Below are 22,374 nucleotides of genomic sequence, written 5' to 3'. Positions count from 1 at the left end.
CGCACAAGTCTGTCATCTTAGCCAATCGACTGCAGCCACTTCGTATACATGCCGATTATTTCATTACTCTAAATATTGCTTCATTAACAGGGGTGTCCTATGGGTTTTCCCTTTGATCATATCACCGCTTCATAACAGGGGTGTTTGGGTTTTCTTACTAGTTTGTTCTCGCTTTTAAAGGGGGTGTTCATTATACATCTACTTCATTTTAACCTTAGCAACTGTCTTGGTGGTTTCTCTTAAGATGAGGCAGCCCTCAAGCTTTAAGCCGTGTTTAGTTAACCCTTTAGATACTTTGTCCTTTTCCTTATGCTTTAAAAAATCCATCGTTACTTCATTTATGCATGTATTAATTTGTAGAAATTGCCATGTATTGATTAAAAATATCTGATTGAAATTCTATACATTTTACTAATGTGTGGCATGAAATGACGCAGAACTAACTGCACGTCTACTCCGCTTTATCTAAATATAGGGTGGCAGGGCATTACTTTACTCCCTCACCCTAAAGCACAATACAGCTGTGCCATCTCCCCTCTGTATCTGATCTCATTTTATTACTATCATTATTATATAGATCCTGGGATCCAATCAAAATCCTCCGAAATATGGTGCCCATGCATCTTATTTATGCGGAATTTAACAACACGACTCATAGAAAGGGCAAATGCGGAAGACGCCACAAATAAGGTGATCCCAGTGACGCAACTTCCGTGTCTGTGGTAAGTGGTATTGCCGGGTGTTAGTGCAGTCTGTGTATAGTGGAGTGCACAATCTGTGTTCATTAACGCGAAAGGTGAGATATTATGCGTTGGGTATACTCTTTTTTTCTAATGCATATTTTACCTTCACTAAAAATACGTTTACATTAAGAAACAAGGATTGGCATCGCAGACCTGAAAATACTGTACATTTTTGACTTATTGGAACCGGCGTAAATTAGATAAATATACTAACTCCTGATGAAAGGTGGATCAGTAAATAAAAAGATGGTTAAATAAATGCGTGCAGTAGTGAAAAACGTGTGCAAAGTATAATTTTTGTATTGTTTCTTTTTCTATAAGAAATCGGTCATCCATGGAATTTTTTTCTAAGTGGAATTTTACCTGTATTTATTTAGGCTTGGCGTGATTGCGAGGAAAATTGATCCAAACTACAAGGAACATCGCTCACAGACCTGCCCCGTTAGGGATGCCAGTTCATTGCAGGGCAGACAAAGAAACCCATGCATTTTTTGAATTTGTTTACCCTGTTGTAGTATTTCAGGACCTGACCACGCAGCAGGCGGCCGGTCTAAAATTTTTAACCTAAATTCGCCAAAACAATTCTGTTTTCCTTTGTCATGCCGTCCGTTTAGCACACAAGTACCCCCAGAGTTTTAGGATATGGGAATAACACACATTCACACGGGGTGAACATGCAAACTCGCCAAAGACAGTGGGGCTGAGATTTGATCCGAGGACTTTGGAGTTATGAAGCAAAAGTGCTAAGTACTCATTCTTTTTACTTTTTTCCCTACACCAGACATTACAGAATGCGTAATCTACATAATCCAGTGTAGGGGCACAGGCAACCTAACTCATCCCTAAACAGAAATCATACGTGGTGGAGCGCGCATAGCAAAGCACACTCCCACACCTAACCACACGGACTAATGTATGATCACCTGAGACGTGACACACACTTCTTAAGAATGTCGATCACTCCCTCCGTGCCAGATCTGGAGGTGTGGCCCAGTAGCCTTAACTCCATGGAACCGTGACATTCATCACAAGATGCCAGAAGTCGTCACACACAAAAAAATTGCTGTCACAAGATGCCAGAAGTCGTCACACACAAAAAAATTGCTGCCACCCTTTAAGTATGCCACCCATTCAGTTTGCGACCGACTCCCACCATACTGACACTTTGCAAATTAGAAACACCATCAGATAAATGCACCAACACAAATTTGACATTTTGAGTGCCCTTTAACGTTTCCTTTCCAACTCTTCTTGGAGGAAAGAGGCGGGGCGTTTGAATCATGTGACCCATTGACTGACATACGAGGTGCATATATGCACGGGGGCTGTTGTCTGCCTTTGGATTGGACATGTAAAAGCTGGAGAGTGCTGTCTGTGCCACATAGGTAAAGTAATAGTTTGTTTAATGATGACACTCGTGAATGGGTATAGTATTCTTTTAGTTTGAAATTAATTATACGTCTGTCGCAGATTGAAATCACACGTGTTTTCAGAATGGGGCTGAACACGTGGCCAGACTACTGTCACCACATAATAGCCGTAGGGTGAGGCCCACCAAAAAACCCGCTTTTGGAACTTTATCGTAGTAGTAGCAGTAACGTGGTATTTGGCAAGGTGAGTTAAAGACACTGCAGCAATCTGTTATAAAAGGGTGCTTAAGTAAACGAGAAAAAGAAAAAAGTTTAAATTTCGAATGCCTTATCCATTGGACAAGTGCGTCGATTACTGCGTTCAGCACTGTGTGCTGGGTTAGCTTTGGAATGAGGCCAGCTGTTAGGGGCGTGTTGTTTCTCTTGATTCGCATTGGACCGGCATTAAAAACTGCTGCTTTAAATACTCCAAATTGCGACTTTACACTCAAACTGCCTGGATTACACCTAACCGATAAGTTTATTTTGTATAAAACGAATCCTAGAACATTAAACTGTGGAATACACTAGATCAGTGCTCCATTGGATTGTCTTCTTGCGGTACGTGAAGTCGTCTTTTTATTTTCTTTAAGGATGCTTGTCAAGTGTGCATCAGCAATGCGTGCGTGTTTTATAGTGCAAAGTCGTCTTTTCAAATATTAATGAAATAAATGGCTGTTAATACAGTGGAGTCAGTGGTACTTGTTAAATGTGACCAAATTATTACCTGAACTAGCCTAACACTTTTGAGAGTTGCCTCCTATGTGGATTATTTGCATTTTACATTGTTACATGTTTTAGATGTAGCAGTCGACGTGTAACCGTTGCACTTCGAAAAAAATCAATATTTTAACATGTGGCAAACTTGTATCCATTGTTTAAAAAGGTTGTGTGAAAATTGTATGTAAGTATACATTTGGTTTGATTCGCCTCTGTATAGGTGGCATATCACCTTTTTATGTAACAATTCTCTGTGAACGTATTATCTACTTCCTGTGCTCCCGGTACTGTATTAGGATTTTATGATGATAAATTTATTCTATAGAGAAATTATTTTACATATATAGTTTATCGATCAATTTTATTTCTACTTTCAGTTTTGCTGCCTAAAACGCTTTTTTTGTTTCTCACAGAAGAAATCGGACATTCCTTTTTTGACATAACGCTTTTCAGTCCGTTTACAAGCTGTCTCCTCCCTTTCACGAGTTTCAGAAAAGTAAAGTTTCAGTTTTCTCAACTTTGAAATGCTACTCGGTTATTAGGGTTCCAGAGAGTAAATGGATACATTTATATGAATAAATGTAGTAAGAAACCCGTAAAATTGCTTTAATTCCCATCTTAGCTGTTGATACAAAGTTTACATGAAATAAGAAACTTGACAAGTGAGTTGCATCTTGAAATGTTTAAGATTGCGTTGCTATAATCTTCAGTAAGTAATTTTCTTCTGTTTAGTGGAGGGTGTTTTTTTTTTTTTTTTTTTTTTCCCCCCCCCATTGTAGACAAATGTCAAACTGTCCTTGCAGACAAGCTAATAATTAGCTTCTGATCACAGCTGGCCTGTTTCAGCACATTTAGAGATGGAAGGTTAATATTTATAGACACTTTTGAAATGACTTTGTATAATATTGACTCCTTGATCCAACATTTTTAGCACTTGTTACAGGGGAAAAAGGAGAAGCAGGCACATCCCATAAATTATAATTGCTTTGAGCTGAAGGTAAATGCAGAACATTCTGAAACCTTCCTGACCCAGTTTGGGGGGTTGGGGCATGGATGGCATTTGAAACTCAGCAGATCCATGTAATGGGAGAATGAAATCTGAATTCCTGCTTTGCATTGTGGCAGACATCTGCCACTTGTATTCAAAAGTAGCCCTTTGTTTGCTCATCTTACCTAAAGCATTGATGAGCTAGTGTTGACTTGAAGCAAAAAAAGTAATGCCTGGATTTGACCAGTGTGGCATAATGCTTTCTATTACTGCTTCTAATTAATGTGATCTTTGCCTGGGCCCGCAGCAGTTCTTTCTTGAATTTATTAAAATGTACAGAGTCTTACTGCGCTTAATGTCTACAGGTCCAAAGATGATCCTTCGTCACTGGTGATTGAAAGGTCAGGTTTTAAATCATTTCTGCTAGTTATCACCACTTATCAAGCTTCTATCAGTGACTGCTCTTTGGCCTCATGTTACAAAAACGAACACAGCAAATTTTAGTAATTTTTTTTTTTTTTTTTTTGCTGATCATAGAATGTTTTTAGTGTACTGCATGATTAGTAATAGCAGTGTCCTAAAGTTATGTTAAGTGAGCTTCCGAAGCAGATTTTCATAATGGCAACTGCAGAAAAATTGATCAGTGGTATATATTTTGTGTGCTCCAAGATCCTGTCCATTCCACACTCCTTCCTTTTTAAAGAGATTCATATATTTTACTTAATGTGACTTTTTTTTTTTTTTTTGACTTGTTGCTTTCATATTTTTTATATTGTTTCTTTGCAGAAATCATTCAGTTGCCTGTTGAAATGTTTTCTTCCTTCAACCTTTCCATGAATGTGGCTATACCTCTCATCAGGAGAGCATGTCCAAAGGTTCGTCATGCATCTACAGCAGCGTCAAAACGTAATGCATCAAAAAACCTATCATCTGAGGACGTTTTTGCCCGGGAAGAAAAATATGGTGCTCATAACTATCACCCTCTTCCAGTTGCCCTTCAGCGAGGAGAAGGTGGATATCCAAAACTCATTGAAGTGCATTTGATGTAACTGTTGTTAATAGTTCAAATGTGTGTTTAGAATTACAACTATGAGTCTGTCTTTATGGAAATGGAACCAAAAATGTGTGTGTCTTGGCTGAAGAGTAAAGGAGAATTCTAGGCAAATATTATAGAAATTACTTGAAGTGATAACAAATTGTAACTTGCCTGGGGCAAGAAGTTTGACATGACAAGGAGATTTTTCCAGAAATCAATTGACCATATTAAAACACACTATGGCAATTACTGTATTTTTATTTAACCTGGATTGCTGTGTAATGAAGTACTAATCATTTTCAATTGACACCTTATATTAATTGTAATCTGATTATATTTGTGAAATTGTTATGCTATTGATATCACTTGGTCTTTTGTGCTGTGTTTTTCAAAGACTCACACCTAAGTTGATGAGTAAATCTAAACTGTCTCAGCATGATTTTGTGCAAGCCCCATAGTGAGCTGGTACTACTTCTAGATCAGGGGTGTACAAACTTTTTATTTTCTCTGGGGGCCACATACAGAGAAATATACGAAGGGCTGGGCCACCCACTAGAGGCGAGGTATATTGCCTCCCCTCCTGTGTATTAAGCTATCAAAATCAATCAAATATAGGTAAATTATGCTTCATAATTGAATATGCTTAAAAAAAAAAAAAAAAAAGCATCACAGCTCTCCATTAATGGGTTTTCATTTATTGTATTATAAGGTGCTCTCATTACATGCAATCAAGTAAAAATCAAAAGCACAAGCTTTATTTGACACTTGATGTTTTAAGTTAGTTAGCTGACAAATCTTTAATTTGCCGCACAACTGCGTTTCTGGACAAGCAAACGTTGTTGAATTCCTGCATTTTCTCCGGGCACATTATTCCTGCGACTTTAGTGAGGCACTGTTTTATGAAGTCACCATCTGAGAAAGGTTTCCCGTGTTGGGCAGTGAGTTACGCTACCTCGTAACTGGGATAATGTGGCATCTTCTCGTGTTTTGTTAGCATGGAAAAATACTGTTGAGCTAGCAGACTAGCTGCCATTTGCTTAACTTTTTGTTCTCGCTCGGCACCAGTGTAGGATGTGAAGGTTGGATGTTTGGTTTCATAGTGTTGACACACATTATACTCTTTCATCATTGCAAATCAAGTAGACACATTTGCCCTTGACTTCTAGGAAGAAATATTCATTTTCCCACCGTGTCTGAAATTTTCTGCTCTCACTTGCTATTGTACGTTTCTTTGATTCTGCCATTTTTGGTCACCTGTAGCAAAATTGTTCTTTGGTTGCGCTTGTTTGTGAAGACGCCGTCTTGATCAAGACAGTAGCCCCGCCTATATTAAACCTCAGAAGTACAGTACAGTGAAGAACAAGTTTCATGTGTGGGCCATATTTCATTATACTTTTAGAGTTTGATGCAGGCCAATTAAAAATGGTCAGAGGGACGTAGTTTGGACACCCCGATTTAGATGAAATTAATTCCTGTCTTTGAAAGTGTTTCTAATTGATCTCCACCTGTCTTCCCTGAATTGGATAAGAAGGATCAGAAAATGAAATTAATGAAACGGAGTGTGTCTCTTTGAGGTTACTGTTTAAATGTTTAGCTGTTTACTTGGCCATATAGAAGAGTTAACTGGAGGTTGTATACTTTAATGAGTAAGGTCTTTGGGGATGTATGTGTTTTATATATACATTGTAATGAAGACCTAGGTCTAGCTTTTATTTGGATGTTTGATCCCAGTCATTAAATGACATTTAACCTAGCACTTAACAAAAAAAACCTTGCATGAGCAAAATGCTGTATAGAGGGGACTTGGCTGATGATTAAGAGCTCAGCTAGAACAAAAAGCGGAAGACCCACATGCCTGGTGAAGGGAAATAATTCAAGACAGTGTTTGGTAATGAAATTGCCTATTATAAACTGAATTTCTGTTTGTTAGCTGTACATTTAGTTGATTGAATAATCCCATTGCATTCCTTATAATTTTGAAAAGTTCAGATAGAAATGTTAAAGAAAATTCTGCTGGTTGGAGTTTTTTTTAAATAAGTAAAAGTAACTGAACTGTGTACTGAAGTTATTATTCTATTTATGTCTCTCTATTACTTCCAACCCCCAAATATCCAATTGTGCAGGTATCTATGTCTGGGATGTTGAAGGCAGGCGATACTTTGATTTTCTAAGTGCCTACAGTGCAGTAAACCAGGGTCATTGCCATCCAAAGATCATCTCAGCATTGACGGAACAATGTTCAAAGCTCACCTTGACCTCTAGAGCATTTTACAACGATGTTTTAGGAGAATATGAGGAATACATCACAAGTCTCTTTAACTATAACAAAGTGCTACCAATGAATACAGGTATGTATGAATGTATGTAATATATATATATATATATATATATATATATATATATATATATATATATATATATAGATAGATAGATATATATATAGTTATATATATATATATATATATATATATATATAGATATAGGATATAGATATAGATATAGATATAGATATAGATATAGATATATATAGATATAGATATATAGATAGATAGAGTTGTGGTGTGGTGTCGTTCCCCCCCCCCCCCCCCCCCCCTTTAAGAGTCCCGTAAGTAGAGTAGAGTATTCTAAAGAGATTAAGATTGCATTACAATTTAGTTTCACTTTTTAGTTTCTTAACTACTATAGAAATGTCTAACTTTTGTCATTTTTCCATACATTTAAGAGAAGATATAGTATACATATTAAATATGCATGCACTGCTTTAAGAGGTGATTTAAAAAAAAAAAAAAAAATCTTGAGCAGGTACAAAATTAACTTTTTATGTGTGTGTATTATAAACCTGTTATTAAAATTGCATTTATTGGATTCAGAGTGTAAATGCTAGGGGGAAGGCCTATAGGTTCAAATGGTAGGTGGAATGTGTTAAGATCCAATAACCTGAATAAACCCCATGATATGCAGTACTCTGCAGTAGTCTTTAGAAAAGAAGGGTTTGTTTTAATAGCTAGTTATCTGGGTATTTGCTTTTGAAAACTCTAACATTAGTAAAAACACTGACTTTAATTAAAAAAAAAAAAAAAAAAAAACTGCCATTTTTTTTTTGTTTTGCTTTCAATTTTGTGTGACTTCTTTAGAATGCAAAACTGATGTAAGTGTACTGTAGTAAGCTACTGTGTAATATGTGTTTTCAACCGTAGTCCTGAGGAAGATTCTTCTAGGTTTCTTGCAGGGGGAAAAAAATCCCCCACCAGTCCAGTCCAAATGATCCTATGCAATTTTTAAATGTACGTGGACTAAACAAAATCTTGTTGCTTCATTATTATTTTTTTTTTTTTTTTAATTGTATACCCTAATGCCACTTAGTCTTTGGCACGTTACAAAAACCTTGACTTGAGTGGGAAGGTGAATAAACAGAAATAACAATGGTGATGGAGTGGAATCGAATCATTTCTCCAATTATAACTATTATCCTGCATACTTTAATCAAGATTAATATGATGCAGTTTTCTTTCCATAGTTAAGCTGGTTTGAAATTTCACTTTAAAGAAATTGTGTATTTTAATTGAATTGAATTAAATTAATTCTTTTATGAACACCCCATGATTTTATTTTAGTCACATATGACTAACAAAATCTTCGTACAGGAATTAAACAAAAAAAAAAAAAAAAAAAAAATTTTTTTTACTTTGAGTGCATTTTTGAGTAAAATCATGTTGCTTAAAAATCTTTTTTTTTTTTAGCCACCCCAATGCCATACAGTCCTTGGCATGTTACAAAAACCTAGAATTGAACCTATGATCTTAAAATGAAAGGTAACATTCATTCATGTTCATTTCTCATTTCAGAAAATCCTAACCACGTTTAAACCTTACACGTGTGAATTACTGGAAATACACATTTGTCTATTGGAGAATCAATTCTTCTTTGAAAAGCCAATATTGCCAAATCACTGAAAAGAGTATTTTGCCAAATTTGTATATAAATGATGGAAAAATTGGAGGGGGGGGGGAATAGATGGTGTATGTTGGTTTTAAACCTTTTGACCATTTGGTTGAACTTCCAACATGTCAACCACTTGACCAGTGCTACTTAATTGTCATGTTGAAGTAACTTGACAAAACTTCAATATCAATTAATCAAAATGTGTTTTTTTTTTTTTTTTTTTTTAATTTTACAACATTATCTTGAACCTTCTACCATTTGATTGAATGTTCAACATGCTAACCACTTCACCATCACCACTAATGTTTCATTTATATGTGTGTTGGCTAAAAGCACTATATACTGTATGTGTAATTGCTAAAAGTAGAATATGAGAAATTCTAAATTTGATGTAGTTAATGCACAGATACCAGGTCAAAACTAATGAAATATTGCATTGTCACTGGAGATCAGCATGCATGCTAAATTTGAAGGAAATTGATTTTGGTAAAAGTGGGTGAAAAACTGATTGCAAAATTTGACCCAGACACAGAGGGCAACTTGAATAAAATATATAACACCTTTTTCTATATTTTTTTTTTATTTAAACAATTTCCCCCCACCTCGCAACCCCCATAATGTTGGAAAAAATACTGCTCAATTTCGAGAAATTAAACACCATTATATAAAATGCCATTAGAGTCCCTAACTTTTCAAAGATCCAAGAGGACATTGGGAAGAAGATCTCTTAATCAATATATCGGAAAAGGAGTGGAAGGTAGCAAAGCAGAGAATTCACTCGAGCTCCATATGCGCAAAGCATAGAATTAATTCAACTAAAAATTATATATCGAGCTCATCTGTCTCGCTTGAAACTGTCCAAAATGTTTCCAGGGCAAGATCCAACCTGCGAACGCTGCAACCAAGCTCCTGCCTCACTGGGTCACATGTTCTGGGCCTGCACCAAACTAACATCATTTTGGACCAAAATTATTTAAGTGCCTTTCAGACAGCCTTGGTATCACAATTCCTCCTCACCCATTAACAGCTGTGTTCGGTGTTCTTCCAGACGGACTTGAAGTGGAGAAGGACAAGCAAACGGTGATTGCATTCACTACACTTTTGGCACGCAGACTTATTCTGTTTAAATTGGAAGAATCCTAACTCTCCTCTGATAAGTCAGTGGGGAAACCGATGTTTTATATTATTTGAAATTGGAAAAAATCAAATTCTCAGAGGAACTGTACAAAATTTTTTCAAAACCTGGCAGGATCTAATCAATATTATTTTAGAATAAGAGAAATAACTATTGCCGCATTTAATTCCCTTCTCCATCTCTTATTTACACATATTTATTTCTCCCTTTCTTTTGTTTATTGTTGCCTTATTAAAAAGCCCTAAGCAATTCTCCTTTGGTTAAGCTCTCCTTCTCAGGGGTGGGGTTTGATTTGTCTTCAATTTTGTTTGGTTATAAATTGATCTATTTGCATGGAATGATTACAATAAAAATTAATAAAAAAAAAAAAAAAAAACAATTTCCACACACCACTCCATATTAACACTTGTGAATGGATGGAAACAGGGCAGAAGCTTGACCCATGGTGAATTGGAAGTGCATTTGTAATACGGGCAGTAGAATCTTTTATCATGGGGGGGGAAGAGTATTGAAGTAATTTTTAAATGCTAAAATCTACTTATTGGAATTTTGTTAATTTTAACAATCCAAGCTTTCGGCGTGTTGGGGCTCTTTTTATTGTGCAGAAAGGTGTTCTTGCCAGACAGTTTTCTCAAAGTTACAGGATGATAAAATAGGTTTTATTTATATTAGTCCTTCCATTTTCATAAAAATATTGCTGTTGGCTAAAATGCACCCTTAGGCCATTACAGAGCAGCCATTGTTCTGTATGTAACAAATTTTCCTTGGTGTACTTTTCATTAACTCTTATAACATTTCACATTCTATAGTCTGAAATAATACATTTGGACTCTTCTGCCAGTGGTTTCCAGTCCATGCTTTTATTGTCTTTTTCCATTGCTGTAACCTCTTCTGCTTGTTGCTTTCCATCAGAATAGAGTCTTGGTTGTAACCCAATCTACAAGACTTGCTTCTTTTTAAGACTTCATTACATTGTTGGATCACTTTATGGTGTTAATCGAATGCAGACTGCTTGGTGGAGATTCTGCTTAAATTTTCTGTCTTAAAAGAATTTTGACAAAACTGGGAAAGATTAACAGTGTGAACATACAGTATCTTAAGTCTGTTTTGATGTACAATTGCTTGTTGACTCTTTTTACCACAATGTTATGTCTGGCAAAGTGTTTTGGCATGACCATTTAGCATAACCAGACCCATTTTTTTAAGGCACCATAGTTGTTTGTGGTTACCACCCAAAACCCCCATTTATTGAATTGAACCCCTGGTTTGGCCAGTTACTATGTCATTAATTTGAATCTAGTGTACTCTGGATATCTGTGGCATGGCAAAGATTCCTTGAGGACCCCTAAACTTGTACAGGGTTTTAACTTGCAAATAAACACTTGGTTCTGTGATAACCAACTAGTACCCCACAATTTTTATGAAGAAAATAACAATACATACATACATACATACATACACACAACATTAACTTGTACAACAAAGAAGATAACATTACATTCAATCAAGTGAAACTTAACAAAACAGAATTCAACCCACAACCAGTAAAACTTTTGTACAGTACTGTATATCTATTGCACAATCATAGCAATACATTACTACTCATGTCACATTTGCATTAAAATCCACTTGTGTCCTGTATATATTTCCAGTTTGCCACTTTCTCATGAAAATTAACTGTGTTGTTCCATGTATTAAATTAAACTTCCTGTTGAATTCAATGCATTTATAAAAACACATTATTGCATAATTTGATGCATTTATTTTGATTTTCTCATTATTTCTGTGTACAATTTAGGTGTTGAAGCTGGGGAAACTGCATGCAAGTTGGTTCGCAAATGGGCATATACTGTGAAAGGTGTTCCAAAGTACAAAGCAAAGATTATCTTCGCAAGTGAGTCAAAAATCATCAAGTTAAGAGTTATACTGAACATTCATTAAGCTTTAATAATCATAGTTACTGACTGTCGAAAGCAAGTGCAACCATATTCAGGCTGATCACTGCTTGAAAGTACTGTTCTATTTCACTTTGCTTTCAATAATCCTTTTAAGGGCTAATAGATTGAGAGGCATTGGTTTGTAGTTGTGTTTTAAAAAAGGGGACCCTTCTGATGAAAAGTGAATAGAGATCATGTTTAGAAAAATGCTTCGGTATTTTGAAATCTTTAACTTCATTCCCTCTATCAGTTGCATGCATGTTTGAGACCTCCTGTGGTTTGTCTTATCATTTTGTCATTTTTACTGCATTTGTTTTTATCGGTTCCTTCGCAATATAATCAAGATAATTAACATTATTGTTATTCTAGTAGTCTTAATAAAACTATGCAGAAATGATGTAAAGTAAGAATTCTTAAAACAGGATTAAATTTAAACCTTATCAAGTCACAGCTATAAGTAATCTCAAAAAATGAAAGAAAAGTGAAAACCAAGTGTGTAAGTAGTGTAATGTGTGCACTGAATTTATTATTAAGCTTAAGAAAAAATGCAGGCAAAGCTTACAGTATATACAGTAGGTACTTATGTAATTAGTGTCCTTGGGTTCAAAAAGTCCACATACGGATACAATCCCTTTCAAATGGTCTTCATTGTGGCAAGTGAACATGGTAGTTTATTTAAAAATCAGTCTTCTGTCCACCAGGGCATTTCAAGAATACCTCTTCAGTGCCCAACTTGTTGTTAAGGCATATTGCAATAATAGCATAGTGTATATGGACTAAGTATAACTGTGTATAAAACTAACTTTGGTTTGCATAGTCATGTGAGCTATGTAACATTATGTGTTAAAACTCAATAAGTTAAGGGAAGGAAGGGAAGGAAAGGAATCTAGAGTTTAGAGCAGCGGGTCCTGTGTAATTTTAAAGTAATGCATCTGAATAGACTTGAAGTATGCAGATTCAAATATAAATTTTTAAAAAAAATGGGTTGACTAGCTGTATTTACATTGAAATCTCCCTTTTTCAGCTGGTAATTTCTGGGGAAGAACTTTATCAGCCATTTCTAGCTCTACTGATCCGTCCAGTTATGAAGGCTTTGGTCCATTCATGCCCGGTTTTGAACTTATTCCTTACAATGACATTCCAGCTTTGGAGGTACAGCCTGTGTGTGTGTGTGTGTGTGTGTGTGTGTGTGTAAAATATATATATTGTGTTTCACCAAGATATACCTTTATGTTGAACGTGTTTTTGTTTTTTTTTTGTTTTTGTTTTTGTTTTTTTTTTCATAAATCACTTAGTATTACAGGTCACTTAACATAACTTAAAAACCCCTCTCACTAAAATGATAAATTAACTGAAGTAAAATTTTTAGAAGATGGTAACTTTTTTTTTTTTTTTCCCCCACTATATAATATTAAATATAGAATCTCTGTCTCCTTTTCCTTCCTCCAATAGCGTGCACTTCAAGATGAGAATGTTGCTGCTTTTATGGTAGAACCAATTCAGGGTGAAGCTGGAGTCATTGTACCAGAAGAAGGTTATTTATCCAGTGTGAGGGAGCTCTGCAGTCGGCACAATGCAAGTTTATTTATTTACATTTTTTTTAGTAATGATTTACAATGTAAGGTAATCTATAAATGGTAAGTACTTTACTTTTGCGGAGTATGTATACAGATTACAAAGAGTACATTAACTGCTTTTTACACTGGTTAAAAATGTAACCCAATATACAGTCTGTGGCTATTTGTCTAGGCATATAAGCCTTTGCTTGTATCATGCAGATATGAAGTAAAGCTCTTCTGATTTTGGCTTGGTGGCCTCTTCCTTTCCTCCCCTTCTTGCTCAGGGACCATATGTGTCTTTTTAAATTCATTATCCAGATAATTCTGTACAGTTAACACCATTTTATCAATGTAAGGATATTATTTCTCATAATTGGAATTAAGTTTTAATTTTAACCAAACAAGGTAACCTAAAATGAAAGTGAAATAATGTGAATACAAGGATACCTCGGTTCTTTAATCCAGGAGACTGTTCAGAATGGACTCCAGCTTGGAAGTTACTGTAGTAGAAATTGTTATAGGCTATTTAAATCACCAGTTAGCAGAATAACTAATTACTGATGTGTATATCACATGATTCCTCCCCATGATTCTTAAATGTGCTTCCTAGAAAATGATCTTTGTCTCACCCATATTTAGTGTATTATCAAAAGCACATGTGTTTCCGGCACACTTGAGATTTAAGGAATCCTCTCTCTCTCTCTCTCTCTCTCTCTCTCTCTCTCTGATGTTTCTCTGGTTATGTGACCTTCACCACATGCTCAAAAAAAAAAAAAAAAAATCAACCATTTATCCAATGGATATTGGGTGGAGCTTTTCCATGACCAAAAATGTTCAGTGATGAACATGACATACATTGGGGGTGCAGGGGAATTCCAAACAAAAATTTTGGTTTTGGAAATTTGACGATTTCATACACTGTTTTACGGTCACTACTAAAGATGCCAGGTTGTGTTGGATTTTTGGCAGTCACACTGTCTGCCACAGGAAACATGTCTGTATGTCTTGCACACTCGGAGTGTGATGTGTAAAAGTAGTGATGAGATGCTAATAATTCACAACATGTCTAGTTTTACATATATATTTTTTTAGTGTTTAGTATGTTTGTCCAGTACATCATCGTTCTTCCTGTGGGTAATTGGTATTTTCATAGTGTCTTAAATATACATCTTGAATTATGTAAAATTCTTAAATCTCTTCTGGTGGGAAATTTTGAATGTTTCAGGTTTTGTTCATTGCTGATGAAATACAGACCGGTCTTGGCCGAACAGGCAAAAGATTGACTGTCAACTATGAAAATGTCAGACCTGATCTTGTTATGCTGGGTAAAGCTCTGTCCGGTGGGATTTATCCTGTAAGTAATAGACCCAATTGTCCACTTTTAAAAGTGTAAGTCATCTGTGCCTCAGTTAGATCTGCAAATGAATGGGTATTGCTGCATTACATTTTTCATTATGAAATGAAGATAAAATGCATTTTGTTTTAGTTCAGAATGATTTCCTTTGGACTGAAAGTGTCCAATGAGTTGTGAATTTTTCTGCTGTATACAAAATTGTACTAATGCAGTGCCATTCTTGTACTAGGTTTCTGCAGTGCTGTGTGATGATGAGATTATGTTGACTATTAAGCCAGGAGAGCATGGGTCTACTTATGGAGGAAACCCATTGGCTTGTAGAGTGGCAGTTGCTGCCCTAGAGGTAAGGTTGTGAAATTTTACAGATTTGAACCGTCCGCTGTAGATTTACTGGTGGTAGATGTTGCTGGACAAATGGCCATAATACATAATTCAGCAAACGTCAATGTTTGTATTGCAGCTATACTTTAAGTTTCCTGCATAAAATTGTTATAAATGTTTAATACATTTAGTTTAACGTTTTGAATTCAGCACATTAACTCCAACATAATTTAAAGGCTATGCTTATGGCAATCATGGCTAGTTGCAAAGGTCTTCTGTTCTTTTGGCAGAGGAAAATGCCATATTTCCAATTTCCCCCTGGGGACAAATAAAGTTCTATCTAAAAACTGCATAATTATCTGTTTACAAATACTGTAATGTAAGTTACTACTTCCACTGTTGTACCATTAAGTGTTTTAATATGCTTGGCACTGAATGCTGTCCTTTCATGAATATTTTGATGTGGTCATTGTCATTGAAGTTGGCAATGAAAACAAGATGTATAGCTGGCTAATTATCACATTCATTTATATTCTTTGGAATATGTATGTCATACTTTCACCAGCTCCATGTATAGGTATAGTAATTGTATTGCATATATATTAATGTTTAGCTCCATTCTGGTAAAAATATGTGAAATACAACAAAGTAAGCATTGGAATAAGTTTCATTGTACTCTGTACATGTAGTAGTACTCCAGCCAGAGATGAGTCATGTCTACTAGTAAGGTAACAACAACATTTTCAGTGGAGTAGAAAAGCTTTTTCAAACACCTAAAAAGTACTTCTGGGTTTGCAGCCATTGCCTTTTGGGGGCAATCTGTTTGGTTTTGCTGGTGTTTCTCAATACATTGTGCTTTTTAAAACCACTCCTCTAACTTTCACTGATTAAGCATTTATATGCATTTTATATACATCTTGAATATTCATGTTTTGATGCTTTATTGTGTCTTTCTGGAGCAGATTCCTTTGCTCCTTTGAATGCAAAAGGAAAATCTTGAAATGCCAGTTTTTATTTTGCATTGGCATATGGAATTTAAAATCTCAATTTAACATTCAGGTAATAGAAAATGAAAAACTTGCTGAAAATTCTTACAAAATGGGGAAACTCCTTCGTTCAGAATTGATGAAGTTACCAAGTGATATAGTTACTACTGTAAGAGGAAAAGGACTTCTGAATGCAATAGTCATTAAAGAAACTAAAGGTAAGTTTTTGTTTCTCCTCTTTTAACATATAAATATTTAAAAGATTAACAAGTGGTAATGATGCGGAAAACGTCCATGTCATCACAGAATTTCTGTGTGGATTAGAAACAAAGAATAATGTAATTTTTTGGTAATGTGTACTATACATGAATTGGACTGTAGAGGAGAGCAAGTGGCATTATATGCAGTTTGTCTTTGATGGCCAACATATAAACTTAATATTTAGAGTTCTCTTAAAGTTGCCTTATATAGTTGTATAGAAAGAAATTCTTAAGCTAACAATTGTTCAGAGCTATACATTTTCACTCCAGTCTCAAATTACTATGTGGCAAATGGTGCTTTTTTTTTTTTTTGTAAGCTGTCACCTAAGTTAGTCGCATCCTCAAAGAGTTTGAAGGTAATTGGGTTGACTCAAGTTGGTCAGTGACTGAAAATCAGGCTTAAAAATAATGTCAAAATTGCACCTTGAATGCCTGGCATTAAATGCTTTTGTCCAAAGTAACTTACAAAAAATTTAACATAATCCCGTAAACCTCACACTGGGGGACTGTGTAGGAAACTTGTTTATACCAAGTGACTTGTGTATTTAAGGATCTAAATTGGAAATTTTTACAGGTTATTTGGTTAATGGATAACTGTATATTGGCCAAGTATAAAGAATTGTACAGTAGGTGCATTGAACATTAGAACACTCTAGACAAGAGCAGGCCATTCAGCCCAACAAAGCTCGCCAGTCCTATCCACTTATTTCTTCCAAAAAAACAGTCGAGTTTTGAAAGTCCCTAAAGTCTTACTGTCTAACACACTACTTGGTAACTTATTCCAAGTGTCTATCGTTCTTTAGGAAGTTTTTTCTTTACACAATGTTTGTGCAAAATTTACCCTTAAGTTTCCAACTGTGTCCCCATGTTCTTGATGAACTTATTTTAAAATAAGTCTCGATCCACTATATTAATTCCTTTCATAATTTTAGATAGATACTTTATTAATCCCAAGGGGAAATTCACAAATACACGGAGCTGCTGAAAACGCTGCCACTCTTGGCGGCGCCCGAGTCATATTTTTTAATCTCTTCAATCATGACACCTCTTAATCTTCTTTTGCTTAAACTGTATAGGCTCTGCTCTTTTAATCTTTCCTTATAATTCAACCCCTGTAGCCCTGGAATCAGCCTAGTCGCTCTTCAATGGACCTTTTCTAGTGCTGTTATGTCCTTTTTGTAGCTTGGACACCAAAACTGCACGCAGTACTCAAGATGAGGCCTCACCAGTGCATTATAAAGGTTGAGCATAACCTCCTTGGACTTGTACTCCACACATCGTGCTATATAACCTAACATTCTGTTAGCCTTCTTAATGGCTTCTGAACACTGTCTGGAAGTTGATAGCTTAGCATCCATTATGACTCCTAAATCCTTCTCATAAGGTGTACTCTCGATTTTCCGACCTCCCATTTTGTATTCAAACCTAACCCTTTTTACTTCCTATGTGTGATACTTACATTTACTGACATTAAATTTCATCTGCCACAAATCTGCCCCAGCCTGTATGCTATCCAAGTCCTTCTATAATGATATAACAGATTCCAAATTATGTGCTAATCCACCTATCTTGGTATCATATATAAAAAAAAATTAGCAGCAGCCCTAGCAATGACCCCTGTGGAACACCACTCTTAACATCGGCCAGTTCTGATGAGGTTCCTCGCACCATCACCCTCTGCTTCCTGTGTCTGAGCCAATTCCGCACCCATCTAAAAACATCACCCTGAACTCCCACTTTTAATTTGATGCCCAGCCTCTCATGTGGCACCATATCCAATGCTTTCTGAAAGTCCAGATAAATAATATCATATGCTTTACTTTGATCATATCGTTTTGTTGCCTCCTCAGAATTACGGCATGTTAGTAAAACTTGACCTCCCTCTTCAGGAACCCATGCTGACTGTTCAGAATAGCTCCTGTCTTTTTGCCAGGTCTTGCTCAATCTTATCCTTAATTCCTTCCATTAATTTTCCTGTGATGCATGTTAAGCTTACTGGCCTATAGTTGCTTGAATCTGCCCTGTCACCCTTTTTATATAATGGGATGATATTTGCCATTTTCCAGTCCTTCGGAATCTCTCCAGTGCTCGGTGACTTCCTAAAATTGTGACAAGGGTTTATATATGTACTTGCTAGCCTCCTTAAGAGCTTTTGGGTAAATAATTATCTGGTCCTGGGGCCTCATGCATAACGCCGTGCGTAGAACTCGCACTATAACATGGCGTAAGCACAAAAGCAGGAATGTGCATACACACAGAAAAATCCAGATGCAGGAATCTGTACGTACGCAAACTTCCACGTTCATCCGCTACATAAATCCCGATCAACATGAAAAGTAACGCACGTGCACGCGCCTTCTGTCCCGCCCCAACTCCTCACAGAATTACGCCTCTTTCAATATGCAAATCAATATAAATAGCCCTTAAGCTCATCCTTCTATGAAAAGACAATGGGAAAAGCACGGGGGAAAATATAAATTTCAGCGAATACCAAATGGAGGCAAAGGAAAAATGTACTATTTGTTGGTTTAAACAGTGGTATAATCAACAAAATGAAGTTGATCAAGTAACCGTGTTGGAGAAACTCGAAAGTTCAAGTTCACAAAGTCGCATAGTGCCCGAAATAAAAAAGAAATCACATATCAAAGTCGCCATGAAAAGGCATGTCATAGCCCACTGTCTGAGTGTCATGTGAAAGCTTATTAGGGTACAGACAAAAAAAAAAATAGGCACACAGTGGGGGGAAAAAAAGCACGAAATGTCAACTTTAATCTCGAAATTTCCACTTTAATCACGTAGTTTATTTTGCCATTAACGTAGAACATCAAACTTCATCTTAAAATCGTTTAATTTACTAGTTTCTCAAATCCCATTGTAACTAAAGTAGCACATTAAATGCTTTGTTCTGTATTTGATCTTCTATGTGTGTGAATCACTACCTGCTTCTTAAATGGGCTTTCTTTTTCTCCGACAGGACACAGAATCCATTACATTCGTGATATTACAGCTCTCTGAATAATTAAAATACTGAGATGTATACGTGATATCTTTTTCATGATGATAGGAGTTAAAGCATGTTATTAAACATGGGAACACGGTGGCGCAGTGATTGTTCATGTCTCGCGCAAGAGGCTTGCTGCGCCATGCGCGACCTTCGATGAAATAATTTATTGCAGCAGTACTGTCTCTTTCAAACGTACTAACCTCCAATTCCTGTCCTTACTTTTCTTTCTCCAAATACCCAATAGCCACACAATCAGCTGTGTAATAGACGTTAAGCCATGATCTGCTGTGGCAACCCTTAACCGGAGCAGCTGAAAGAAGAAGATGCATTGAGAGTAACAACGCTAAAGCAGTTATGGTATTTGGAATACTATGGCTATTCTCTGAACCATTATATTGCTGCAGGTTAATTACAATCACATGCATTACACTAATAAACAATATGCAGTTAGTTTCAGTGTATTTATAAAGCCGCGTCAGGAATGTGGATCTAAGAAAGAAAGGGTGATCACACAGGAACAGTAGCACTGCTTTGATGCTAGGTGCCGCCAGTCTGCAAAACCGAGCGGAGAAATTGCGTACGCCAGGGCATGAGGTACTGTGGAAAAGTGCGTGGCTTTACGCCAAGTTTAGGTTTTATACATCGCGATTTGAGCATGGAAACATTTGTACGCAACATTTCTGTGCGTACGCACCATTTATACATGAGGCCCCTGGTGATTTGTTTGATTTCATCTTATTTAATCTGAGCAGTACTAATCCCTTTTTTGGCTATGCTGTGGTCTGGCATTGCATCCAGGTTGGTTTTTGCTTTGTCCCCTTAGTGTTATAAGAATAAGCTCTCTATAAACTTGAAATGGTTAGAGTTAATAAAGTTATGTTTACATTAGTGTCATTAATATTTTCTCTATTCTCTTGCAGATTACAATGCTTGGAAAGTATGCTTACGACTGAGAGATCATGGGCTTCTAGCCAAACCAACTCATGGAGATATAATCCGGCTGGCTCCACCTCTTACTATCAAGGAGGATGAAATCCGGGAATGTGTTGACATTATTCAGAAGACCATATTGTCCTTTTAAATGGTGTATGTTTGGCCACTATAGATCTGTTATAGGTTTAAGTATAATAAAAAAGGCACTTCTTTAATTTGTTTTACACCAGGATTTTAAAATTTCCTCTACCTTTACAAGTGTAAGACATTAAGCACAGCCATTCTTCTTACTGAAACCTGTTAACATAGAAAGGTGTGTGTATGGTGTTTTTTTTTGTTTGTTTTTTTTTTTTTCCCTCCCACAGGTTACCTGTACAAATCTATTCTGAAATGTATTTACACATTTGACACAGTTGTGCTGGTTATTCTGTAATTTTGTAAAAAGTGGGTCTTGTTTTCATCACTGGGGTATGATTTTCAATCTAGTTTGCTACTCCTAAGAGATCACTGATTAAATAAAATAAAAACAATGAAGGTTTGACTTGTATTGAAAGCAGAAGGTGTAATTTCATAAAACTAAACTGTAAGTTAACATCTATTCCTGTTGTAAGTGAAGCTTTTTTTTTTTTTTTTTGTAGCTTATTCAGCTACAGAAACTGCCTTAGTGTTGCATTTGTAAGTAATTTTTGAAGATGGACCTTCAACAGTTTTATGGTCCCAGACTATATATTATTTATTGTGGCTGAGGATAAGGTTAAATATTTAAGAACTGTAAATGTTCTCAGAATAAAGGAATGTGATGCTTGATGTCTTGAGTAGTTTGGTGTTAATTTGGAATTCTTGGAAGGTATTATATTAATAATGCCACTGTTGAATACTTCATTGCTACTCCATATCTGCCAAAAGAATATTTGAAAGTATTCATTTTGAGTTGTTACTGAATTTAGAGGCATATCTTTTTAAAATAGGACTTTTTTCCCACTATTTCATTTGAACAATGCTGTATTCAGATCCCAAAATTTTTTTTCTGTTTTCTTGAGTCTCTCTGATTGCTGAACTTTGACAGTTTTAATAATAATAGTAAGCAAGCATAGAAAGTGAAATCCATCATTAAATGTATTTTGTTGCAAATTTAATTATGGGATGACTTTAGAGTTCTCTATTAGTGCTGATCAACAAACTTAAACCATAGTAAAATTATCTATACTGTAGTTCAAAATGTTTTCATTACGTGTAAAGCTGATATTTAAAATGTTCCTTTTGACATATATAAAGTTGTTTCTGCCACACCTTCCAAAGCATACACTGTGACCCCTGATGTTAAATTATGTTTCCACAGAACTTTACATGTGCATGTTGTAGCTATTACCAGGGCTCATTTTAATGTGGGTTGTTGTTTTTTTTGTTTGTTTTTTTTTGTTCTCCTTTTATAGTGTGTGTGTGTGTGTGTGTGTTAATTTTGATTTTTTCATGTTTGTGTCCTGCGTGGGCACTTATCACTACTATTCTGATCAAATCAAACCTTCCTGATCTTGGTATATGACTTTATGTTGTTGCCAGTGATACTCCTGCTCTCAAAACTGTTATCCTTTGCCAGTTATGATGTATGCCCACACCATGGTGCACTGTAGAGTACCCACAGTAGGTTTGGGTGGCTAGCTGACAAAGGCCTGTTACAACACCAACATTCTAGTCACAGGTTGCATTAAACATGATGGAAGAAATTTCTGTATTTAGAAAAATCTATAGATCTTTTTATAGTGCATTCTATGTACATGATATTTCTAACCCGTACATATTTTGCAAATAGTGAGATGGCAGAACAGCAGATACCTTGATAGATGGCAGAGGAAATATTAATGTAAACAAAGTGCTACATGTCTAAAGTAATATGTTCTGTACAATTATGCAACAGGGAACCCAAAACCTTATTAGAGTATACTTTTTATAAGAAGGATTCAGTGATTCATAGTATATTAATTTTGTCTGGCAGTATACAGATTTGATTAAGCTACAAAGGCAACTTGGGTGTTGGGTTACACAGCAT

General features: G+C 35.8%; 1 protein-coding gene across 2 annotated transcripts; it reads left to right on the top strand.

The window, feature by feature from the left end:
- Nucleotides 1-2,007: 2,007 nt before the first annotated feature.
- oat (ornithine aminotransferase) lies at nt 2,008-21,134 on the top strand. 2 transcript variants are annotated; one of them, XM_028795251.2, is made up of 10 exons: nt 2,008-2,128; nt 4,647-4,871; nt 7,020-7,244; nt 11,772-11,867; nt 12,935-13,062; nt 13,363-13,485; nt 14,695-14,823; nt 15,053-15,166; nt 16,204-16,348; nt 20,315-21,134. In XM_028795251.2, the coding sequence occupies exons 2-10, from the start codon at nt 4,670-4,672 to the stop codon at nt 20,473-20,475; spliced, it is 1,323 nt and encodes a 440-aa protein (XP_028651084.1). In that variant the 5' UTR covers nt 2,008-2,128; nt 4,647-4,669; the 3' UTR covers nt 20,476-21,134. The 2 variants fall into 2 exon arrangements, with proteins under 2 accessions (XP_028651084.1, XP_028651085.1); XM_028795252.2 differs by lacking the exon at nt 2,008-2,128 and adding an exon at nt 2,570-2,713.
- The last annotated feature ends 1,240 nt before the right edge of the window (nt 21,135-22,374 follow it).

The sequence above is a fragment of the Erpetoichthys calabaricus genome, chromosome 2 (assembly GCF_900747795.2).
Source record: "Erpetoichthys calabaricus chromosome 2, fErpCal1.3, whole genome shotgun sequence".
Classification (NCBI taxonomy): domain Eukaryota; kingdom Metazoa; phylum Chordata; class Cladistia; order Polypteriformes; family Polypteridae; genus Erpetoichthys; species Erpetoichthys calabaricus.
Note: the sequence above shows the minus strand (reverse complement) of the source record. Positions and strands in the feature narration are given on the sequence as shown.

Bases quoted from the DNA above. Each gene is read 5' to 3' on its own strand.
- oat (XM_028795251.2), top strand. From the start codon at position 4,670: ATGTTTTCTTCCTTCAACCTTTCCATGAATGTGGCTATACCTCTCATC. The intron at 4,872-7,019 runs GTGGATATCCAA...CCAATTGTGCAG, and splicing joins TGCCCTTCAGCGAGGAGAAG to GTATCTATGTCTGGGATGTT. The intron at 13,063-13,362 runs GTACAGCCTGTG...TTCCTCCAATAG, and splicing joins ATGACATTCCAGCTTTGGAG to CGTGCACTTCAAGATGAGAA.